This window comes from Dromiciops gliroides, chromosome 4 (assembly GCF_019393635.1).
Source record: "Dromiciops gliroides isolate mDroGli1 chromosome 4, mDroGli1.pri, whole genome shotgun sequence".
In the NCBI taxonomy this organism is placed as follows: Eukaryota; Metazoa; Chordata; class Mammalia; order Microbiotheria; family Microbiotheriidae; genus Dromiciops; species Dromiciops gliroides.
The window spans coordinates 254,096,310-254,116,841 of NC_057864.1; the positions used below are offsets into that span (position 1 = coordinate 254,096,310).

General features: G+C 43.7%; 1 protein-coding gene across 2 annotated transcripts; it reads left to right on the forward strand.

The window, feature by feature from the left end:
• The first annotated feature begins 1,818 nt into the window (after window positions 1-1,818).
• TSPO2 (translocator protein 2) lies at window positions 1,819-6,788 on the forward strand. Of its 2 annotated transcripts, XM_043962333.1 has the most exons (5): window positions 1,841-1,924; window positions 3,898-3,926; window positions 4,166-4,356; window positions 5,804-5,945; window positions 6,275-6,788. In XM_043962333.1, exons 3-5 carry the CDS (start codon window positions 4,184-4,186, stop codon window positions 6,491-6,493), a joined length of 534 nt encoding a protein of 177 aa, XP_043818268.1. In that variant the 5' UTR covers window positions 1,841-1,924; window positions 3,898-3,926; window positions 4,166-4,183; the 3' UTR covers window positions 6,494-6,788. The 2 variants fall into 2 exon arrangements, with proteins under 2 accessions (XP_043818269.1, XP_043818268.1); XM_043962334.1 differs by lacking the exon at window positions 3,898-3,926 and having other exon boundaries at window positions 1,819-1,924.
• The last annotated feature ends 13,744 nt before the right edge of the window (window positions 6,789-20,532 follow it).

A 20,532-nucleotide genomic window follows, 5' to 3' on the forward strand; every position in this document is an offset into this window, starting at 1 on the left:
CATCCTTTTATACTTCTGAGGTTGGGAGGAAACAGAACAACTGGGATCTTCAGATACCTTGATTTCCTAGGGGTGGGTTCAGCTTGTAGAGGTGCTAGAATCTCACCCAGAGCTAAAAGGGACCTTTGAGATCAATCATTCAGTACACTTTCCTCCTTTTACAAATGAAAAAACTAAGGAAGGAAAGAAGCTTTTATTAGGTACTTACTATGTGTCAGACACTGCTCTGAGCTCTTTATAAATGTTATCTGATTTGATGCTCACAACAACCCTGAAAAATTAGGTGCTACTTATGCCCCTTTCATAGTTGGGGAAAATGAGGCAGAGGTTCTATGACTTGCCCAAGATCACATGGCTAGCAGTATGAGGCCAAATTTGATCTCAGGTCTTGCAGTCTCCAGGCCTAGTGCTCTATTCATTGTGCCACCCAGCTGCCTGAGACCAAAGAGACCAATCAACTTGCCCAAATCCCCATAGATTTGTCTATGTTCAAGCTAGGGTTTGAGCCCAGGTCTTCTGATTCCAAGCCACTTTCTCTTTTCACTGCACTACTGATCCTCACCTTCTGGCTGGATTCTAATTGAGAGGCCCCTAGGAGCCTTCCCAATCCCCCAGCTGTCATCCCCCTTAGGAAGGAAATTACTTTTCCTCTTCTAGTCTCAGTTAATTATTCTCCTGCCTTCTGACACACCTGTGTGCCTCTCGTTCCCCTCTTCTCCCCTGCTGCCCTCCCCCAAACCCAACCCAGAGTAAGAGTAGGTCAGACTATACTCCCCACCCCCATATGTGGAAGACACCCTTGAAGGAGGAGGCAAGGGATTTAGTGAGGCCAAACCCCAAAGAGTTGGCTGCAGGGGTTAGAGAATCAGAGAACTGGGTTACTTGTGGCTAAGAAGGAAGATGTTAACCCATGGAAATTGAGCTCTCTGCTTTAGTCAGTCACTAGGTGGGCTTCCTTCCTCTCTCACTGAACTCCTTATCATTAGGGAAAAGCCCATCACACTAACAAGCAATGTAGGACCTGGCTACCTGGATGGGTCATTCCAGTTAAAAAGCAGAGTTAAAAAACAAAAAATAGGGGCAGCTAGGTGGAGCAGTGGATAGAGCACCGGTCCTGGATTCAGGAGGACCTGAGTTCAAATCCTGCCTCAGACACTTAACACTTAACTAGCTGTGTGACCCTGGGCAAGTCACTTAACCCCAATTGCCTCAAAAATACAATAAAATTAAAAACTGCTGATCTCTCTTTTTGTTTCATGTATTGCAAAGCAGTCCCAATCCCGAGACTTTCTTTTTCTTTTCTTTTTCCTTTTTGGCAGGGTAACGAGGATAAAGTGACTTGCCCAGGGTCACACAGCTAGTAAGTGTCAAGTGTCTGAGGCTGAATTTGAACTCAGGTCCTCCTGAATCCAGGGCAGGTGCTTTATCCACTGCACCACCTAGCTGTCCCCTGGGACTTTTTTTTAACTCTTATCCCTTGTCAGTCTGATATCATTTCCACCCACCAGGAATCCTGTTGGGTCTACCTGTGATCAGAGAGTGACAGAAGCTTACCTGGGGACAAAAAGCTCAGGAGTAGTGGAGCCAGAAATGGGTAACAACTGGGACCTTCTAGAAGGCTCTCCTGTCCTTACATAAGACAACTCCCTAAAGAGGATGGAATGGACAGTAGGAAAGAGTCAAGAAGGTTTAAGGAAACCCTGAGTGAGGGGAGCTTGAAGGGGTTGGCTCAGAAAATGAAAATGACTAACAATTGAGTCACCTCCTCACCCATAACTCCTGTGGCTACTTGATACCACCCTAGACATCTGGGTAAGGAAGGTAGTGAGCCCCACCCTACCTCCTCACACCCCATCTTCATGCTCTTCTCTGCTTCCCCCACATAGTTCAGCAGGCATAGAGTCAAGGAAGTCAACTGACTGAGGTAAGGAGAGGAGGGCACATTCAATACGGAGTGGGGGGTGGGGGGTAGGAATGGTGAGAATGAGACAGAAAGAAAAAGATGTGGCCACACGGTACTCCTTTAGGATAGACAGAAAGAAAGAGATGCAGACTGCAAGACAGATAGAGTGTCAGGCATCCAGAGAGGTTACAATAAGAACTCAGATTTGTATAGTACTTTAATCCTAGTAGATTAGGAATTTATTGAGGGAGGGGACTGTCTCTTGCCTTTCTTTGAATCTCTAGTGCTTAGCACAGTGCCTGGCACATAGTAGATGCCTAATAAACACTTGCTGACTAAGTGTCTGGCTTTAAGGTTTGCAAAGCACTTTACAGATATTGTCTCATTTGGTCCTCACGACAACTCTGTGAGGTAGAGATTGTTATTATTTCCAATTTATAGATGAGGAACCTAGTAAATAAACAAAAAAACAAGCAGAAAGGCACAGACTAAAAAGAATAGGCCAGTCAGAATAGGGGGTCCTTGAAACCAGTTGGGTCAGGACCTAGTTAGGTGAGCTGTGTATGATTTGGTCCAGTCAGCTTAATTTCAATCAACAGGGTCTAGAATATATGTGAGGACAGAATATATGTGAGATTGAGGGGCTGAACTAGGGGATTCTGAATCCTCAACATGTGCATTTCATGCAAATAAGCAGAAATACTAGTGTGAACCTGCAGTCCAAAAGACTTGTGTTTGAATCCTGTTTCATACACTTACTAGCTGAGTGGCTTTGGGGTCTGGTCTTTCTTTTTTTCACCAAGGCGCTTCCCAGTCTGAATTTAGGTTCCCTACCTTACTCTTGGGAAGTGGGGAAGCTTAGGGAAAATCTCCAGCCCCTTGAGGTCTCAGATGCTAAATGAAGCTAAACCTCTCCTTAAAGGAGGTAAACAGACTGCCAAACAGTGGAGTTTGAATTTGGGCGGGAAGGAACTGGTACCTCCAGGCTTTGGGATCCCTGGGGCAGAATGCCTGTGGAAGGTAGATAACTCCTGAAGCAGAATGGGGAAGGTCAGATATTTACTCAAAAGAAACCCCACCATTCCTGGCTGTGACTAGATACTTAAACAAGAGATTGAAATGTAGTCCAAGGGCAGGTGCAAGGGGATTCATAGGATTTCACACTGAAAGGGGATCTTTAGTATCATAATCCAGCTATATCATTTTATTGAGGAAGAACCTGAAACCCACAGAGGCCTTAGAGAAGTAATTTGCCCAATATGGTAGCTAGTGGGTAGATCTGGAGTCAGGAAGACCTGAATTCAGAGCTGACCTGAGATGCTTACTAGCTATATGATCCTAGGTAGGTTATTTAACCACTGCCTGCCTCAGTTTCCTCAACTGTAAAGTGGGGATAATAACTACTACCTCCCAGGGTTGTTGTGAGGATTAGATATTTGCAAAGTGCTTCACACAGTACCTGGCATAGTGTCCCTCCTCCTCACCCAGGTTATCTCATAGCAGAGCAGGATTCAAATTCAGTTCTTTTGACCCTTTGAGCATCATACCCATCATGCCTCTGGTTGAGTTCAGTGGTGCTTTGTTCATTTCAATTCAATGAGAGTCGTCTATGTGTGCAGCCCTCTGGCAAGTTCTTTGAGGGACATACAAGACTCAACATCAGATGGCTCACAGTCTTGTTGGGGAGAAGAGAAGAGCACACATTAAACAATGAGGCAGTCTACATACACTACATGCTCCATGAGTGGTAAAGACACTAAGTGCTACAAGGGTGAGAGAAGACATAGTTTATTCTATGGGCCAGAACAGCACTAGAAGTTTCCAAGCAGAGATGGGATTTGAGTCAGGTCCTCAAGTTTTTTCATGCGGTTTAGAAAAACAGAAAGATGAACTAGGTGATTTAAGGTTGTTAAAGCATCTTATATGTCATCTCATCTGATCCTTACAATAACCCCATGATATAAGTGCTATTTATTATTTTCCTCATTTTACAGATAAGAAAACTGAGGTTGCTCCCAGTGCTGTAAGTATAAGAAGCAGGATTTGAACACAAGTCTTCCTGACTACAAGTCCAACACTCTGGATGTTGGTTTCTAGTTGTCACAGAACCAGTGTATGATTAGTCTATTGTTTTTCAAAAGGACAGTCATGGGAAAGGAAGTGAGAACTGAAAGGAAGAGTTTTGGGAAGGGAGCAAAGGGCTGGGAGAAGGGGTAGAACTCAGGGCCACCCTGATCATTGGCTTCTCCTCTTCTTCTCCAGGCTCAGCCCCACTGGACAATGTGGCCTCAGAGCACCTTCTTCATGGCTTTGCCCCACGTGGGGCCCATTGTGGGCTGGTTGTTTGCTCGACAGCACATGCCCACCTGGTATGACACCCTGAAAAAGCCACCCTGGTGGCCACCCAACAAGCTTTTCCTAACCATATGGACTGTCATCTACTCCACCATGGGGTGAGGCCCTAAATGTAATCCTTTCCCCAACTTCCAGGCCCCAGCCCCATTGTTTCCTAGTGCTAGAATAAGAATAAAGCACCTCAGGGCCTATACCTTCTGTAACAAGCCCCACTCTAGAGATATGAAGAGGGAGAAGGAAGAAGAAAATGGAATAAGCATTTAGATAGTGACTACTATGTGCCAGGCACTGTGTTTAGTGTTTTTTCAAATCTTACTTCATTTACTTTTCCCAACAATCCTGCAAGCTGGATACAATTATCATTCCCATTTTACAACTGAAGAAACTGAGGTTAAGGGACTTGTCCAGGGTCATACATCTAGTAAGTGTTTGAGGTTAAATCTGAATTCAGGTCTTCCTGATTCCAGAAACTCTCTATTCACCATGCCCCCAGTTACCTAGTTCCTATCCCTATCTTTTCTTTTACTGAAGAAAGGTCTACCATTTCATTAAAAACTCTGCAACTTTCCAGAGACCCATGTCTGTTCCACCAGGGATGATTCTCCATCCCAAATTGTCTCCAGCTCTTAACTGGGTGCAAAGTGGAGAATGTTGACCCAGGGATCAGGGAAACCTGAGTTCAAATCCAGCCTCTCTGATACTTATTAGCTGTGTGACCTTGGGCAAGTCACTTAAACCCATTTACCTCAGTTTCTTTATCTACAAGATAAGCTGGAGAAGGAAATAGCAAACCATTCCAGTATCTTTGCCAAGAAAACCCCAAATAGGGTCGGACTCAACTAGTCAATTAAAGAACAACTTTGTTACTTCTCAGCTATACCTCCTCACCCTACTTCAGGATACCCTCTGTCTCTCAAAGGGGAGTGTCATATAAAGGAAAGGGCATTGGACTGAAAGTCACAAGATCTGGGTTCAGATCCTACCTAGTTCCCATACTTTAATAGTTGTGTGGACACAGGCAAGTTACTTTAATTAAGTCTATGTTTGCTTCTGTAAAATGCATATTTAATGGGCCTGAACTACCCTCACAGAATTGTTGTAAGGAAAGCATTTCCTCAAGCTTAAAGTGCTATTAGAAACATTCATTGTTATCAGGTCCCCAGTCTCTTCTTACAGTAATTTTCCCTCAGGCCTGTACTCTGACACCTGTACCCTCCTGCTTCAGTGGGGATCTAGGACTTCCTCTTTTTTTTTTTTTCGGGGCAATGAGGGTTAAGTGACTTGCCCAGGGTCACACAGCTAGTAAGTGTCAAGAATCTGAGGTCGGATTTGAACTCAGGTCCCCCTGAATCCAGGGCCGGTGCTTTATCCACTGCGCCATCTAGCTGCCCCCCCCTAAGACTTCTTCTTGTGCCACACTTCCTACCCTGGTTGTCCTAGGGCTGCCCCTCCAATGACCCCTTCTCCATTCCTGCCCTTCCCATCCACTGTCCATTCCCTCCAACCCTTCCCCACTAAAGTACATTCTTTACTTCCTCCCCAAAGATATGCCTCCTATCTGGTGTGGAAGGATCTGGGTGGGGGCTTCAGTCTTCCTCTGGCCCTGCCCCTTGGACTCTATGCTACTCAGCTCATCCTCAACTGGATCATACTGTTCCTCTTCTTCGGAACCCACAACCTTAGTCTGGTAAGGGTGGAGGTATTCAGGAATGGGGTTGGGTTTGTGCATTGATGGGATGGGACTGTCTTGGAGAAAGAAGGGAGGGGAAAGAGACCATACCTTAAGATCCACAAAATGGACCATTCATTCATTCATTCATTCAGTGAGCATTTATTGAGGAAGTCCCAGAATATACAGTCTGTGGAACAAGTAGGGGGCTAAAGTAGGGGAGAAGGAATACTATAGAAAGGAAACTCTTACTGATACCAGGATTATCCCTTCTATTTCCCTGGCCTAATTGCACCTCCACCCCACCCCTATTCCCCATATCACTGTCCATCCCTCTCTCTCTCCAGGTCCTATGCCACCTATTCCTGCTCTATGGACTGGTATTGGGCATGGCCTTGAGCTGGCACTCCATCAATGGCCTAGCTGTCCTGCTCCTGCTGCCCTACCTGGCCTGGCTTACACTGACAACTTCATTGGCCTATCATCTATGGATGGACAACTCCAGTTCAGAACCACAGCTATCTTCACAACCCCAGCTTCAATCCACCGGAGAGAAGATAGACTGAGATAAGGAAAATTTGAGGAGGGAAAAAAGGGGAGAAATGTCAAGGGTTGGGACTGAGAAAGCTAAGGGAAGGGACTGAGGAATGAGGGAGGGAAAAGGGGGGAGGGACAAGGAATCCCCAAACATAGTCTCTGATCAATATTCCCATACCCTTCCTAATAAACAACGCTGATCTTGGACCTCCTCTCTAATTCCAAGCTACCCCATTCCTACTTTATCATCATTTGCTTATTAAAATGAAGAGGATTTTGTTTAAAAGAAGCTTATTTTATAGTTAAAATAAAAATTTTATTGGTTCTGAGAAATTGATGAATGTTATGTATAAACATGTCTATTTGAAAACCTCAATATTAATACATGTGAATGCATAAGTATAAATGTCTATAAATAATATAATAGCAATAGTAATAGTGAGAGCCATTAGGGCTTGTGGGTGGAGCTCTGGCCCTGAAGTCAGGAAGACCTGGCCAAGTCCTGGTTTCTTACATAATTATCCATGTGACCTTGGAGTGTATGGGGTGTTCAGGGAAGACTAGCACCTCTGGTGTGAGGGCTTGCCAAGCCCTTTTCAGGGATGGTCATCTATCTTTGGTGTCTACCTGACACCCAACTTTCACCTGTGGCTCCAAGAAACTGTATCCACTCCCCAGTAAAACTATCTCGGCAAACAGGCTAATCTAGGTGGAGGGTAACTGACAGGCCTCCAACCCATTGGTGAGTTAGGGGGATGGCTACCCCAAGCATGAGAAGACTGCCCCCCCCCAGCAGAAAGGGGGGATGAGAACAATTTGTTCCAAAGGCCATAAAGGTGGCTGAATCTGGTGCTATGGAGGGCTTAGAGTTTGGTCAGACATCAAAGATGCCGAGATAATCCACTGCATCCCCAGTTATCACCAGTCATCTTGACTTTTGTCTTGTAACTGAACTGCCATGACTCTGGGAGAGAGAGTAAGGCTGAGGATTTAGTGCAATTCTACCTCACTTACATCCAATTCACTAGCAACTCAAGGTTGCCTAGTGATATCACTGGTCCTCTTCAAAAATTAGCAACAGGTTACCCTAGGTAAGCCATTAACTTCTTAGTGCCCCAGGCTACTCTTACTAGGAGCACCCTATGGGGATGAAATTATAGTCCCTATAAAACCAAATCAAACCTTGACATTTATAAAGGTTTGCTATTGGGGGGGGGAAGGGCAATGAGGGTTAAGTGACTTGCCCAGGGTCACACAGCTAGTAAGTGTCAAGTGTCTGAGGCCAGATTTGAACTCAGGTCCTCCTGAATCCAGGGTTGGTGCTTTATCCACTGTGCCACCTAACTACCCCTAGGTTTGCTCGTTTCAAAACACTTTCTCCTGTGTTAGCCTTGTGTTTTCTAAATTATTGGGGCTAAACTGTGCTTTATAAAATTATTTCTACCATTTATAATATTAATGGCTATTTATATAATAATAGCTATTGCACTCATTTTGGCAGTAATCATTTATTATTAGGTAATATTATATATTAGTAAAGGATTGACCACGTGGCAGTTAACACAAGCATAAAAGCCCCAATGCCACGTTATCTATCATGGCCTACCAACCTACACTGTCCTAAGAAGCAAGTGCTCCCCAAGGAATACCATTCTGAGCCAAGAGTGAGACAAGTGCCAAGCTGTAGACAACCTCAAGTGGTCAAGGCTTTTATCCTCTTTTGATAGAGGCAGGTCACCATACATTGATCAAAGCTAATTGACGAGGATAATTCAATTCCATTGGTTGACGTGACTTGAGGGTGGTCCAAATTAAAATGAGCTGTACTGATGCCATAATGGCCTAATGGGAGAAACCCCCTGAGGGGTAAAGGCATTTCCACATAGGGGTGTTTGTGTGTGTGTGTGTGTGTGTGTTTGTGTGTGTGTGTGTGCGCGCAAGAGTGACTGAGCTAGAACTAAAATGTCAGAAGAAGAAGCAGTTGCCAGGTTTCATCTCCCCAGGGCCTGCTCCCTGGGAGTGGGGTCAGTAGTCCAGGAAAAGGAGGGTGTTCTTAATCCCAGGGCTCTTGAGCTCAGGATCTTGGGTTGTCTCCTTTCTAGTCTAAAGTGGTGGGTGGGGCAGTTTCACTCAGTACTATCACAAAAGGAAGGAGGAACCTATCAAATACAAGTTGTTCAAGGTCTTTTGACTCCAAGGCCAATCATTTTTCTATTCTAGGTAAACCTGTGGAACCCCAGGTCCAATGCCTCCTCCCATAAAGTATTAAGGTTAAAAATCCCTGTGCCTGCCCCCAAGGCATTCCCTCAAGCATGTTTCCCTTTCACTCTCCCTAGTTTGATAACAAGAGCAGGGCTACGGAAATCAGAGTCCCTGGGTATGAATTCAAGATCTACCCATTTGTGACCTTGGTTCATTTTTCTCATTTATAAAACAAGGAGTTTATACTAAATGACTTCTGAGTTCTTTCTCAGCTTTAAATCTGCAATCCTATGATCTGTGAATGTCTGTCTCACCATCTTGCTCTTTTTTCTTCCTTATACACTATTCAAAATTCAGTTGTTGAAAAGTTTGAGTTCCTTCTACAGCCCTGAGGGGTTAGGTCTAAACTATATATACTAATACTGGCTAGACCTTCATTCATTCTCCTTAGCTCACTGATCAAGGTGGGAGAGTTAAAATACTCCTTGCTTCCCATTGCCCCTTCAGGATCTCTTCCTTCCTCTAAGACCTCTCTTCCTTTGAGGTTCATGTGATTTATATCTACTACCCTATCAAAATCCTGGTAGCTGTTGTCTACAGAAAACCATACTCACCCATCCCCATCACTCCCCTTCCTTCCTCAATGAGTTCAACACTTGGCTTACAACTTTTCTTTCCTCTCCAACTCCTGTTCTCATACTAGGGGACTCCAACATACATACTGATTCTCCCTCAAATGTCCTAACCATTCACTTCCTTAACCTACTCACCCTCCCATGAGCTACTCCAACATACCTCAGCCACACACAAAGATGTTGCCATATTGCCATCATCCACAAATGTATCACCCCCATATTCAAGAATTCTGAAATTCCTTTATCTGACCATATACTGACCATAAAAGCCAAACTATTTGGTTTTTCAACTCTCCCTCTGCCTTCCTTTACATAACCTCACTTTTCATCCCTATTGTGCCCTTCAATTCCTTGACCCCTCAATTCTATCCCAGGCCGTCTCCCTTGCAGAAGCCCTTCTCTACTCTTCCCCTCATCTTGACTCCTTGGTGAACCAATTCAACTCTGCCCTGACCTCCTCTCTTGAATCCCTAGTCACCCCCTTATCATATCACCAATTTTGCCTAGCCAAGCTTCAGCCTAGGATCACTCCTACCATTCATCACTTTTGTACCTACATACATGCAGCTGAATGAAGGCCAAGAAAATCACACAACCACTCTGACTCGGTCCACTACAAATTTGTGTTACACAAGTTCAACTGGCCCCTCAATGTTGCTAGGCAATCCCACTATAACTGCCTTATTAACTCACTATTCCACTCCCCACGGTAGCTCTTCCTAACCTTTTCATCCCTCCTCTAACCTCCCATGGCTCCCCATCCTCTCAGCTGAAAACTTTGTCTCATATTTTACAGAAAAGACTGAGGCCATTCACCACGAACTCCTTCCTATACCCTTTTCCTCATCCTCCTGTCACTCAGATGCTTTCTGCCACTCTTTCCTCTGTCTCACATGATGAAATGGCCTTATTCCTTACCAAGGCTAACCTTTCGAATTATTCAAATGATCCCATTCAATCCCATCTCTTCCAATAGATTGCCCCTTCTGTCATCCCCACTCTTTTGGAACTCTCCCTGTCTATTGCCTATAAACATCTCCTTGTCTCCCCCATCCTGAAAAAATACTCACTTGATCTTTCCATCCCTACTATGGTCCTATATCTCTCCTGACCTTTGTAGCTAAACTCCTTGAAACGGCTGTCTGAAATAGATGCCTCTACTTTTTCAACCCACATCACTATTACTCTCTTCTTAACCCCTTGCAATCTGGTTTCTAATCTTATCATTCCACTGAAATTGTTCTCTCCAATGTTACTAATGACCTCTTAGTTTCCAAATCCAATGGAGGGAGGAAGAGAAGTTGGAACAAAAAGTTTTTTTAAAAATTGATGTTAAAATTTGTTTTTCATATATTTTGGAAAATAAAATTCTATTTAAAAGATAAAAAAATCAAATCCAATGGCTTTGGAGCAGCTAGGTGGCACAGTGGATAAAGCACTGGCCCTGGATTCAGGAAGACCTGAGTTCAAATCCAGCCTCAGACACTTGACATTTACTAGCTGTGTGACCCTGGGCAAGTCATTTAACCCTCATTGCCCTGCCCCCCCCAAAAAAATCCAATGGCCTTTTCTCAATCATCATTCTCCTTGACCTCTCTACAGCTTTTGACACTGTTGATCACTCTTTTCCTCTTTGATACTTTCTTCTCTCTAGGTATCCAGGACACCTCTTTCTCCTATTTTTTCTCCTACCTATCTGACCAGTCCTTCTCTGTCTCCTTTGCTGGAACTATCTCTAGAGTTCTGTCCTGCACTCTTTTCTCTTCTCTCACCATACTACTTCACTTGGTGATCTCTTCAGCCCCCATGGATTTGATTACCATCCCCATGCTGATGATTCTCAAATCCACCTTTCCTGCCCTAATCTCTCTAACTGGCCTCCAATCTCATGTCTCCAACTTCCTTTAAGAGATATTCAAATTAGATGTTTGGTAGACATCTTAAATTCCATATTTCCCAAATGGAACTCATTACCTTTTCTCCTAAACCTTCCCCTACCTTCCTCTTTTTTTTTTTTTTTTTTTGCGGGGCAATGGGGGTTAATTGACTTGCCCAGGGTCACACAGTTAGTAAGTGTCAAGTGTCTGAGGTCAGATTTGAACTCAGGTACTCCTGAATCCAGGGCCAGTGCTTTATCCATTGTGCCACCTAGCTGCCCCATCCTCTACCTTCCTTATTACTGTAGAGGGCAACACCACTCTTCCACTCCCCCAGGCCTGCAATCTAGGAATCATCCTGGACTCCTCACTATATCTTACACCCCATATCCAAGTTGTTGCTAAGGCCTGTGGATTTCACCTTTGCAACATCTCTTCAATACATCTCCTCTCCTCTGACCCAGTCACCACTCTAGTGCAGGCCCTCATCACCTTACACCTGTATTATTGCAATAGCCTGAGGATGGGTCCACCTGTCTCAAGTCTCTCCCCACTCCAATCCATTCTCCATTCAGCCACTAAAATGCTTTTCCTAAAATGAAGGTCTGATCACGTCACCACTCCCCCCTATGCAATAAACTTCGGTGGCTCCCTATTGCCTCCTGGACCAAATAGAAAATGTTCTTTATGGCATTCAAAGCCCTTCATAACCTAGATTCTTCCTGCCTTTCCAGTCTTTTTTTTTTTTTTTAGTGAGGGAGTTGGGGTTAAGTGACTTGCCCAGGGTCACACAGCTAGTAAGTGTTAAGTGTCTGAGGCCGGAATTGAACTCAGGTACTCCTGACTCCAGGGCCGGTGCTCTGTTCACTGCGCCATCTAGCTGCCCCTCCAGTCTTCTTACACTATTCCTCAACAATATGCTTCAATCCACTGACATTGGCCTCCATGTTGTTCTATGAACAAGAATGAACAAAACTCTCCATCTTTTGACTCTGGTCATTTTTTCTAGCTGTCCCCCATGCCTGGAATCTTCTCCTTCCTCCACTCCAGCTATTGACCTCTCTGACTCCCTTTGAGTCCCCACTAAAATCCCAACTTTTACAGGAAACCTTTCCCAATCCATCTTAATTCCAGGGCTTTCCCTCTTTTAGTTATTTCCTATTTATCTTGTATATAGCATATACATATCTTGTATATAGCATAGTGTCCCCACCCCCACCCCCACCCCCCTGCTTTAGACTGTAAACTCCTTGGGATCAGGGGCTTTCTTTTGCTTCTTTTTGTATCCCCACTGTTTATCATAGTGCCTGGCATACAGTAGGTACTTAATAAATGTTTATTGATAGATGAATGGTTTGATATATACCTATATATACACATACACATAAATATATACACTTGTATGCATGCATGTGTATAGATGCATGCCCACATTTCCCATCTCCGTGCCTTTGATCACACTGTTCCCTACATGAATGCCTTCATCCCTGCACTCTATTTGTTTAATGCCTACTCATTCTTTACATCCCAGTTAGGGGAGCAGCTAGGTGACACAGTGGATAAAGCACCACCCCTGAATTCAGGAGAACCTAAGTTCAAATCCAGTCTCAGACACTTGACTCTTACTAGCTGTGTGACCCTGGGCAAGTCACTTAACCCTCATTGCCCCACAAAAAAAAAAAAATCCCATTTAGGCAGCTATGAAAGCACACTAGATAGAATGCTGGATTTGGAGTCAAGAAAACCTGATTTCAAGTCCTAAACTAGGGTTCATGCCCAAGGAGGAACTGTGTTGGCAGGCTCCTTCCTAAGGTCACACCTTCCATAGGGGTTAGTGTCAGAGATACCTGTGCTTCGGTTTATGGTAAGTGGTATGGACTGGCAGAGATAGTATAGACCTCATTCCTCACACTTCCAGAAAACCAAGGACTATCTTAATCTGAAGACATAAGGTTGTCCAAGAGGTCTCCTCAGTACTTTCTAGAACTTAGTCTCTGATCTACTAAAACACATCCCCTCCAACCCCAGTCCCTTGATTCATAGTCCCTAAACTTACATTGCCTCACCTGTTCAACCTTCTCCCCTCCTCCAACACCAATTTCCAGCCCCCAGTCCCATGCAGGAAGCATTTCCTCCACTTCCCCCCCCCCTTGTTGCTAGTTACCCCTGAGTTGTGTATAAATAAAATCAGAAGCTACCTCTAGCCAGAGCCAGATATATCTCAGGATTCCACCATCCAAAGCATGCTTGAGTATATATGTGTGCACATATCTTTTTGTCCTGTGGTGAGAGTGTTTTTCCATGTGTCCAAGTACCTCAGTGTGTGTACATGGTGTTTTTGTGAGTGTGTTTTTTCCAAATAACTGATGAGCACCTCAGTTTGTGTACACAGTGTTTTGGTGATTCATTATAGTAGGAATGGGAAGCTGGAGGACCAAACTACCAGGTAGTAAATCTGCCCTGATTTCATACCCATACCCCAGGAGGAGTCTGAGATGGGAGAGAAATATAGGGCAGAACAGGGGCTTTGAAAAGGGGGTGCTGACCATGTTGGATAAAGGAAGGAGATGGCATTGGTATATTTATACATGCATAATTTAGTTGGGTGTAGGGGACGTAAACAGACATTGGAAGATGTCTGGAAGGGGTATGTGTATGTCTGTGTGTGTCTGTGTGTCTGTGTCTGTGTCTGTGTCTGTGTGTGTCTGTATGTCTGTGTAGTGGAGAAGCAATAAAACCTTCCTCCACTATATGGCATTGCTCAGACTGTCTAGATATACTTGGTATGACTTGAGGGGAACCTTTCCCAATATTGCCCACTGAAATCCTAAATTTCACCATCCCTGATTAATTCCTTTGGAGTTAAACCTTGTCTTCTCCCATGAGATTCTATTTTAAGACAGCACAGTGCCTGGCACATAGTAAGCACTTAATTCATCCTCCATCTATCTATCAATGTATCTTTGTATCTATCTATGTATCCAACTATGTATCTATCTATTCATCTATCTATATGTAAATGTATATGTATGTATGTATATGTCTATCTATCAACCTGTCTATTGTTTTTTGGTTTTGGTTTTTGTTTTTTTGGTGAGGCAATTGGGGTTAAGTGACTTGCCCAGGATCACACAGCTAGTAAGTATTAAGTGTCTGAGGCCCGGACTTGAACTCAGGTCCTCCTGACTCCAGGGATGTTGCTCTATCCACTGTGCCATCTAGCTGCCCCAAATATCATTTTTTTTCCTATCTATTGTTAATAAGAATTTATGGACCACCTGGATTTAATGGAACTGCCTTGTTATCCAAACAGATTTTATGAAACCCTGGATTAATTGAAGCAAAATGCCCTTTGACTAAACTTTCCCCAAGAGAGTAAATAAATCTTATTGTTCTCTTTATCAAATATCTAGGCATCTTTGTCCTTGGTAAACCCTTCCTGTTTCTTTAAGTTGCCTCTTATAGTATTTGTTTTAGGTGGATTTCTATCATGCTATAAAACTGATGTTATCCTGTAACCAGTGAAAGAGAAAAAAAAGGTTTATATACTGTCAAAAAAGGAGAAACTTTTTTTGAAACTTCTTTGGGAGGGGTCTCCGCATGATTCATGCTGCTTGTTCTTGGGACAAATAAATTGGTACTATGTTATTACTGTCTGTCTCTGATCTGGTTTTTCCTGTAGGAGACATAAAAATAATTTCTCTGATCTGTTTTGTTTTGTTTTTTGTAGGAGACAGGCAATAAAAACAAAAATGTACTCTATCTATCATTCTTCATCTACCTATCTACCTATCTATGCAAATACATCTGGAAAGGGCCACAGCCATGAAGATTCCCTGACACTTTGGTGTGAGTTGATCAGATACCCTTTCTCCCGTTACTGGGACAGGCTAAGTAAGATGGCAGCTATAGGCTGCTGGAATGGGGCCCTGAAAGAGAAGCACAAAAAGAAGGAGGAGAGGGAAAGAAGGGAGAGACACAGAAGCCACATTATACTTAACTTTACAATTTGCCCAAGCTGAGCCAGGAACCCAGGATCCTTTGAAGGTAATGGGGCACTAGAGAATCATTTTCCCTTTGCAAAGGGTGCAGGCTGCCTCCAGCCCCTCCCCAACCTTCCTACACACTGTTTATGTCAACAAAGCCTGTTGCCTTAGGGGTTGGGTTGTGCCCACCACGGAGCATCTGTGTGTTGACCTGTGTTTGTGTACCACATCTAGCCTGGGTAGTGACAACTGGAGGAGTGGGGGGAACAGAGAGGTCACTGTGGGCTGAGTCTGAGAGGCAACATGCTATCCGGACCCCAGCTGTCCCTGCACATAAAGTAGCCGTCCCTTCAAAGAGCCTTAGGAGGTGTCTCCTTTCATCACTCTGAGAATTTAAACCTTCCCCTAGTCGAACCTCTCTTTCCCCCTGTCTCCAGGCCAACTCTGTTCCCTTCCCCTGGGCAGGCAGTTACCCAGTCCTACCAGGAGAATTAACCCTCTGCCTCCACTGAGGCAGGCTTTGCCTTCAGTCTCCACTTCATAGAAAAAGGCAACAAATGCTCCAGAGTGGGAGCATTTAAATGGCGGTGGGAAGAGAAGAGAAAATGCAATTGTTCATAAGATGTTAGATTAAGATCTAGAAGGGACCTCAGAAGCTAATTAATTAGTCCAACTTTCTCATTTAACAGATGAGGAAACAAGCTAAGTGATTTGTTCAAGGTTCTAACAGTAGTAGGGATAGCTAGGTGGCACAGTTCTCACTGACCTAAGAGTCAAGAGGACCTGAGTTCAAATATCGATACTAGCTGTGTGATCCTGGGCAAGTCACTTAACCGAAATTGCCTTAAATGTCTGGAGCCATCTCCAGTTATCCTGATTCATATCTTGCCACTGTATCCAGATGGCTCTGGAGGAGAGCGTGAGGTTGGTGACCTTGCACAGCCCTCCATCACTTAAATCCAATTCAGTGCAAGTCATGACATCACCTCCTAATGTCATGGTTTTCTTTGAGAACAAAGGACAGACGACAACAATGCAACAGTAGTGATAGAGACAGGATTCCAACCCAGATCCTCTGAATCCAGTTGCAGGCCTTTTGCCTCCATAACATGTTGTAGGTTCTTGTTGAGTAACCCTGGGCCTTAGTTTCCTTATCTTTCAAATCAAGAGACTGGACTCTAGATGGTCTCTGAGGTCCCTTCTATTTTGAAAATCTTTTTTTTTTTTTAACTAACTTAATGTAGTCTTGCCCATTAAATGCCACCTCAATATTACTGAGGGGAGGCAAAAACTTGAAGAATGATGGAGCCATGTCCAGGAGGGAATGATTTGTTCCTTGTTTTTATTCCTCAGTGGATAAAGTGTTGGGCCTGGAGTCAGGAAGACCTGAGTTCAAATGCAGCCTCAAATGTTCACTAGCTATGTGACCCTGGACAAGTCACTCCACCGCAGTCTGTCTCAGGTCCTCATCTGTAAAATGAGGATAATAATAGTACCTCCCTCCCAGGATTGATGTGAGGATCAAATGAGATAATAATTGTAAAGCAGTTAGCACAGTGCCCAGCACATAGTAAGCACTATATAAATGTTAAAATAAATTATTATTATCATCATCCAGCCTCAGACACTTACTAACAGCAACCCTGGGCAAGTCACAACCTCTGTCTGCCTCAGTTTCTTCACTTATAAAATGACTATAACAATAGCAGGAACAGCTAGGTGGTAGAGTGGATAGAGCACTGGGCCTGAAGTCAGAAAGGCTCATCTTTCTGAGTTCAAATTTGGTCTCAGACACTTACTAGCTGCAAGACCCTGGGCAAGTCATTTAATTGAGATTGCCTCCAACAAAACAAAACAAAAAAAATAACAATACCTACCTTCCAGGGTTATTGTGAAGATAAAATGAAATCATACTTGCAAAGCAAGTAGGGGTGCCTAGCAGTAGGTGGTTAAAGAATGCTTATTTCCTTCCTTCCTATTCTCTATCCCCTTTGCATCCTAATTTCTTTCTGTGAGCCAGTGTTCTAAGGTTCATTCACCTTTGCAGGGCCTATTCCCCATGGGTTGTGATCCCATTCCTTCCCATATCCTCCTAGACTTTGTTTCCCTCAGGTTCACAGTCAAAAGCACCCAGGCTCCTGGAATAGTCTCAGTCTGTCTCTCTCTGTGTCTGTGTATGTCTCTGTGTGTGTCTCTGTCTCTATCTGTCTCTGTCTTTCTCTCAATTCACTGGTTCATTGTGAGAATCTCTCCTCTTCTCAAGGGATAACTAGAGTCATGTGACTCTTCTGATCAAAACCCCTGCAAAATTTATTATTTATGCAGTAAAACTTAAGCTTCTTTGCCCGTTATTCAAGGCCCCTCACTATCTGGTACCATCCCACTTCTCCCAACTTTTTCTCATACTATTCCCACTCACCTAATCTACAATCTGGCCAAATTGGACCACTTGACATCTCACATATAAATATACATACATACATGTATGCATGTATGTGTGTGTGTATATATATATATATATATATATATATATATATATATATATATATATATATATATATATATATGCATGTTCACATTCCCCACCTCTGTGCCTCTGCTCATACTGTTCCTCCCCTGAATGCCCTCACCCCTGCCTGTTTAAAGTATACCTTTACCTTTATATCCCAGCTAGGCAGTTAGATCATATAATGGATAGATTACTGGTCTTGGAGTCAGAAAAACCTAATTTCAAATCAGCCTCCAACGATTCCTAGCTGTGTGACCCTGGGCAAGTCACTTAATCTCTATGTACTTCAGTTTTCTCACCTATAAAATGGGAATGATAATAGCGCTTACCTCCCTGCGTTGTTTTGAGGAGGGAAATTATGTTTGTAAAACACTTTGCAAGCCTTAAAGTGCTAGCTATGATCATTATAAAGACTATCATCACTATTAAAATGTTATTTCTTCCAAGAAGTCTTCCTAATTCCTGCTTGGTAATTGGTTATTCTGGCTACTTCACATTTGTTGCTTTCCCTGATTCACATATCATACACTATTTTGTAGATTAACTTTTGTGCTAAAGCTTTCATGAGACCACAAGCCAAAAGAGGACAGGGATATGTGCTTTCTAAACTATTTCATTTTCCTCAGTGTCTTGTACACAGTGGGTGCCAAAAAGATGTTTATTTTGAATTCCTCCCTCTCTGAAGCCTTTCACTGGATCTTTCTCATCCCTTCCCTGATAGAGTGGATGAATATAAGTTGCAGGAAGGCAAGAGCTAAAATATGTCTGAGGATTCTCTTAGCCAAGGATGTTACTGTGAGCTCTTTAAATCCACTGAGAATTGGGGAGGGGGCCCTAGAGGGTAGTTCACTGCCCTAGAAGGAGCTCAGTAGCAGCTGGACGGGGAGGAGCCAGGTCTCTGGCACTGAATTCCCCAGATTAACTGGAGCGCTTTGAGGAGCGGTGGGGGTTGGGGAAAATGCCCTGGGTTGGGCATGAAAGCAAGGGAATCTAGCCTCCCCCACTCCCGCCCCCAAGGGGAGTCAAAAATAACCAGTGAGGGTCAAAGGGACCTCCAGGGATGGATCTAGGGAAGGGAGGAGGAGAATATGGTGGTAAAGGAAGCTATCACTCATCGGGAGAGGGCACTTGGCACAAAACCACTCTCCTAAATGTCAGAGGGAGCATTGGAAGCAGAGGGACAGAGAGCCTAGACTGGGTTACTTGCAGAGGGCTTTCAGAGGCCCAGGAGGTATAAAAAAAGATTCCTCTACCACCATCCCACCGTTGCCCCTCAACTCACTCTAAGTCAAAGGGTGAGGATATTGGAAATATTGACCAAACTGTCAGTAACCAGAGCCTGGAAGAAGGTGGTGGGGAGGTGGAGAGTGGACAGGGGAACCTCTTAATGCCTTCTCATCTCTTCCCCTTGAGACCACTCCTTGTAAGAGTAGGAAGAACTCTATACACATCAGAGGTGGGAAAACTAAAGCCAAGATTGGTTAAACAATTGGTTTGAGATCCATATTGTGTCAGAGGTTGAGGTAAAAACATGAACCCTGATGTTCCCACTTTTAAACCATAATTACATGCATGTAGTCAAAACACAGGAAGCTATGATAAAAGGAAAAAGATTCCCCCAAAGTGAAAAGTCAGAAGTGGTGAACTGAATCCAGGCATTTTAGAAGCTAAGTCTTAGGAGGTTGCTGAGGCTCATTCACAGATGTTGTGACTTCTCCAGGGTCAGGCAGCTAGTAAGTGTCTGAGATTGGGTTTGAATCCAGATCTGGCCCGCTGTGCCTCTCTGAGAATTGAAATTAATCTCAAATATAAATAACACTGTGGCCACACAAATGCAGACATCTTTATTGCCTACTCCACTTCTTCCAAAAACAAAGACAAAAATATTCTTTAAAAATTTTTTAAAAACATGAATTATTGTTGTGACATCATTATTATTAATAATAAAAAAGGGCTTGAAGATCTCATACCAGGCAAAGTTGGGGGGGAGGGGCAGTGCAGAGTGCAAGCATGGGATCTGTTTCCACAATTCTTTAGAAATGTCATATTCAAGGCAAATTAAAATTCATTTTACAAGATGTCCCAAAAGCCTTGGTGCAGTGTTTAGCTTTAATAGCTTAAAACTGTACTAAGACTTTTGAGATGCCTTGTATGTAAATGTATTCTATCTACTTGGCCATGATAAAGGCAGACTTTGTTATATATTTTGTTTTCTTGCTGCTTTCTATTTGCCCATCCTTGGTCCATAGCCACCACCCACCAACCAATTAACTCTGTCACTGTAAGCACCTCTGTGACATGTATGTACACCCTGCCCCTAGTGCATTCCCCATGATACCCTTGAGCCACTTATACATAGACACCCGAGGTTGTGTTCCCATTTATCCCCGAATGTATTTTCCAGCTGCACATGAATGTTTGCAGATGTTCCTGGCCAAGTAAGCCTGCATAGTCACCTAGAGCCCTCTTGCCTCACTGGCCTGGGACCACTCTAAAATGTCCCTGACCAGTCACACCCAACCCAGCTTAGGTCAGCTTGGGATTCCCTTGCTGGACACTGAGCATTTCAGCCATATTTGAAAGTCTGGCACTCTGAGGACTTTCCTCCGGTTTTAGGAGCAAGGGGGCATGGCACTGTGGGGAGATGGAATGACTATATGGCTTGCAATTAAATAAACATGGACAAATTAGCATTCGTTAATTCTGGACCAACAGCTCAGGCCTTGCCTTTTTCCCATTCTGCAGCTCCCATTCCAACCTGATTTACTGAACTTTGACCTAGTCTATTCCCACATTTCCCCCATCCTGACCCTTCCCAACTCCCCTTCCAAAAGACCTTTTATCCCTTTTTAGAGTCCC

Coding starts and splice junctions, on each gene's coding strand:
- TSPO2 (XM_043962334.1), top strand. CDS start 4,184: ATGTGGCCTCAGAGCACCTTCTTCATGGCTTTGCCCCACGTGGGGCCC. Junction 4,357..5,803: donor GTCATCTACTCCACCATGGG/GTGAGGCCCTAA, acceptor TCCTCCCCAAAG/ATATGCCTCCTATCTGGTGT. Junction 5,946..6,274: donor GAACCCACAACCTTAGTCTG/GTAAGGGTGGAG, acceptor CTCTCTCTCCAG/GTCCTATGCCACCTATTCCT.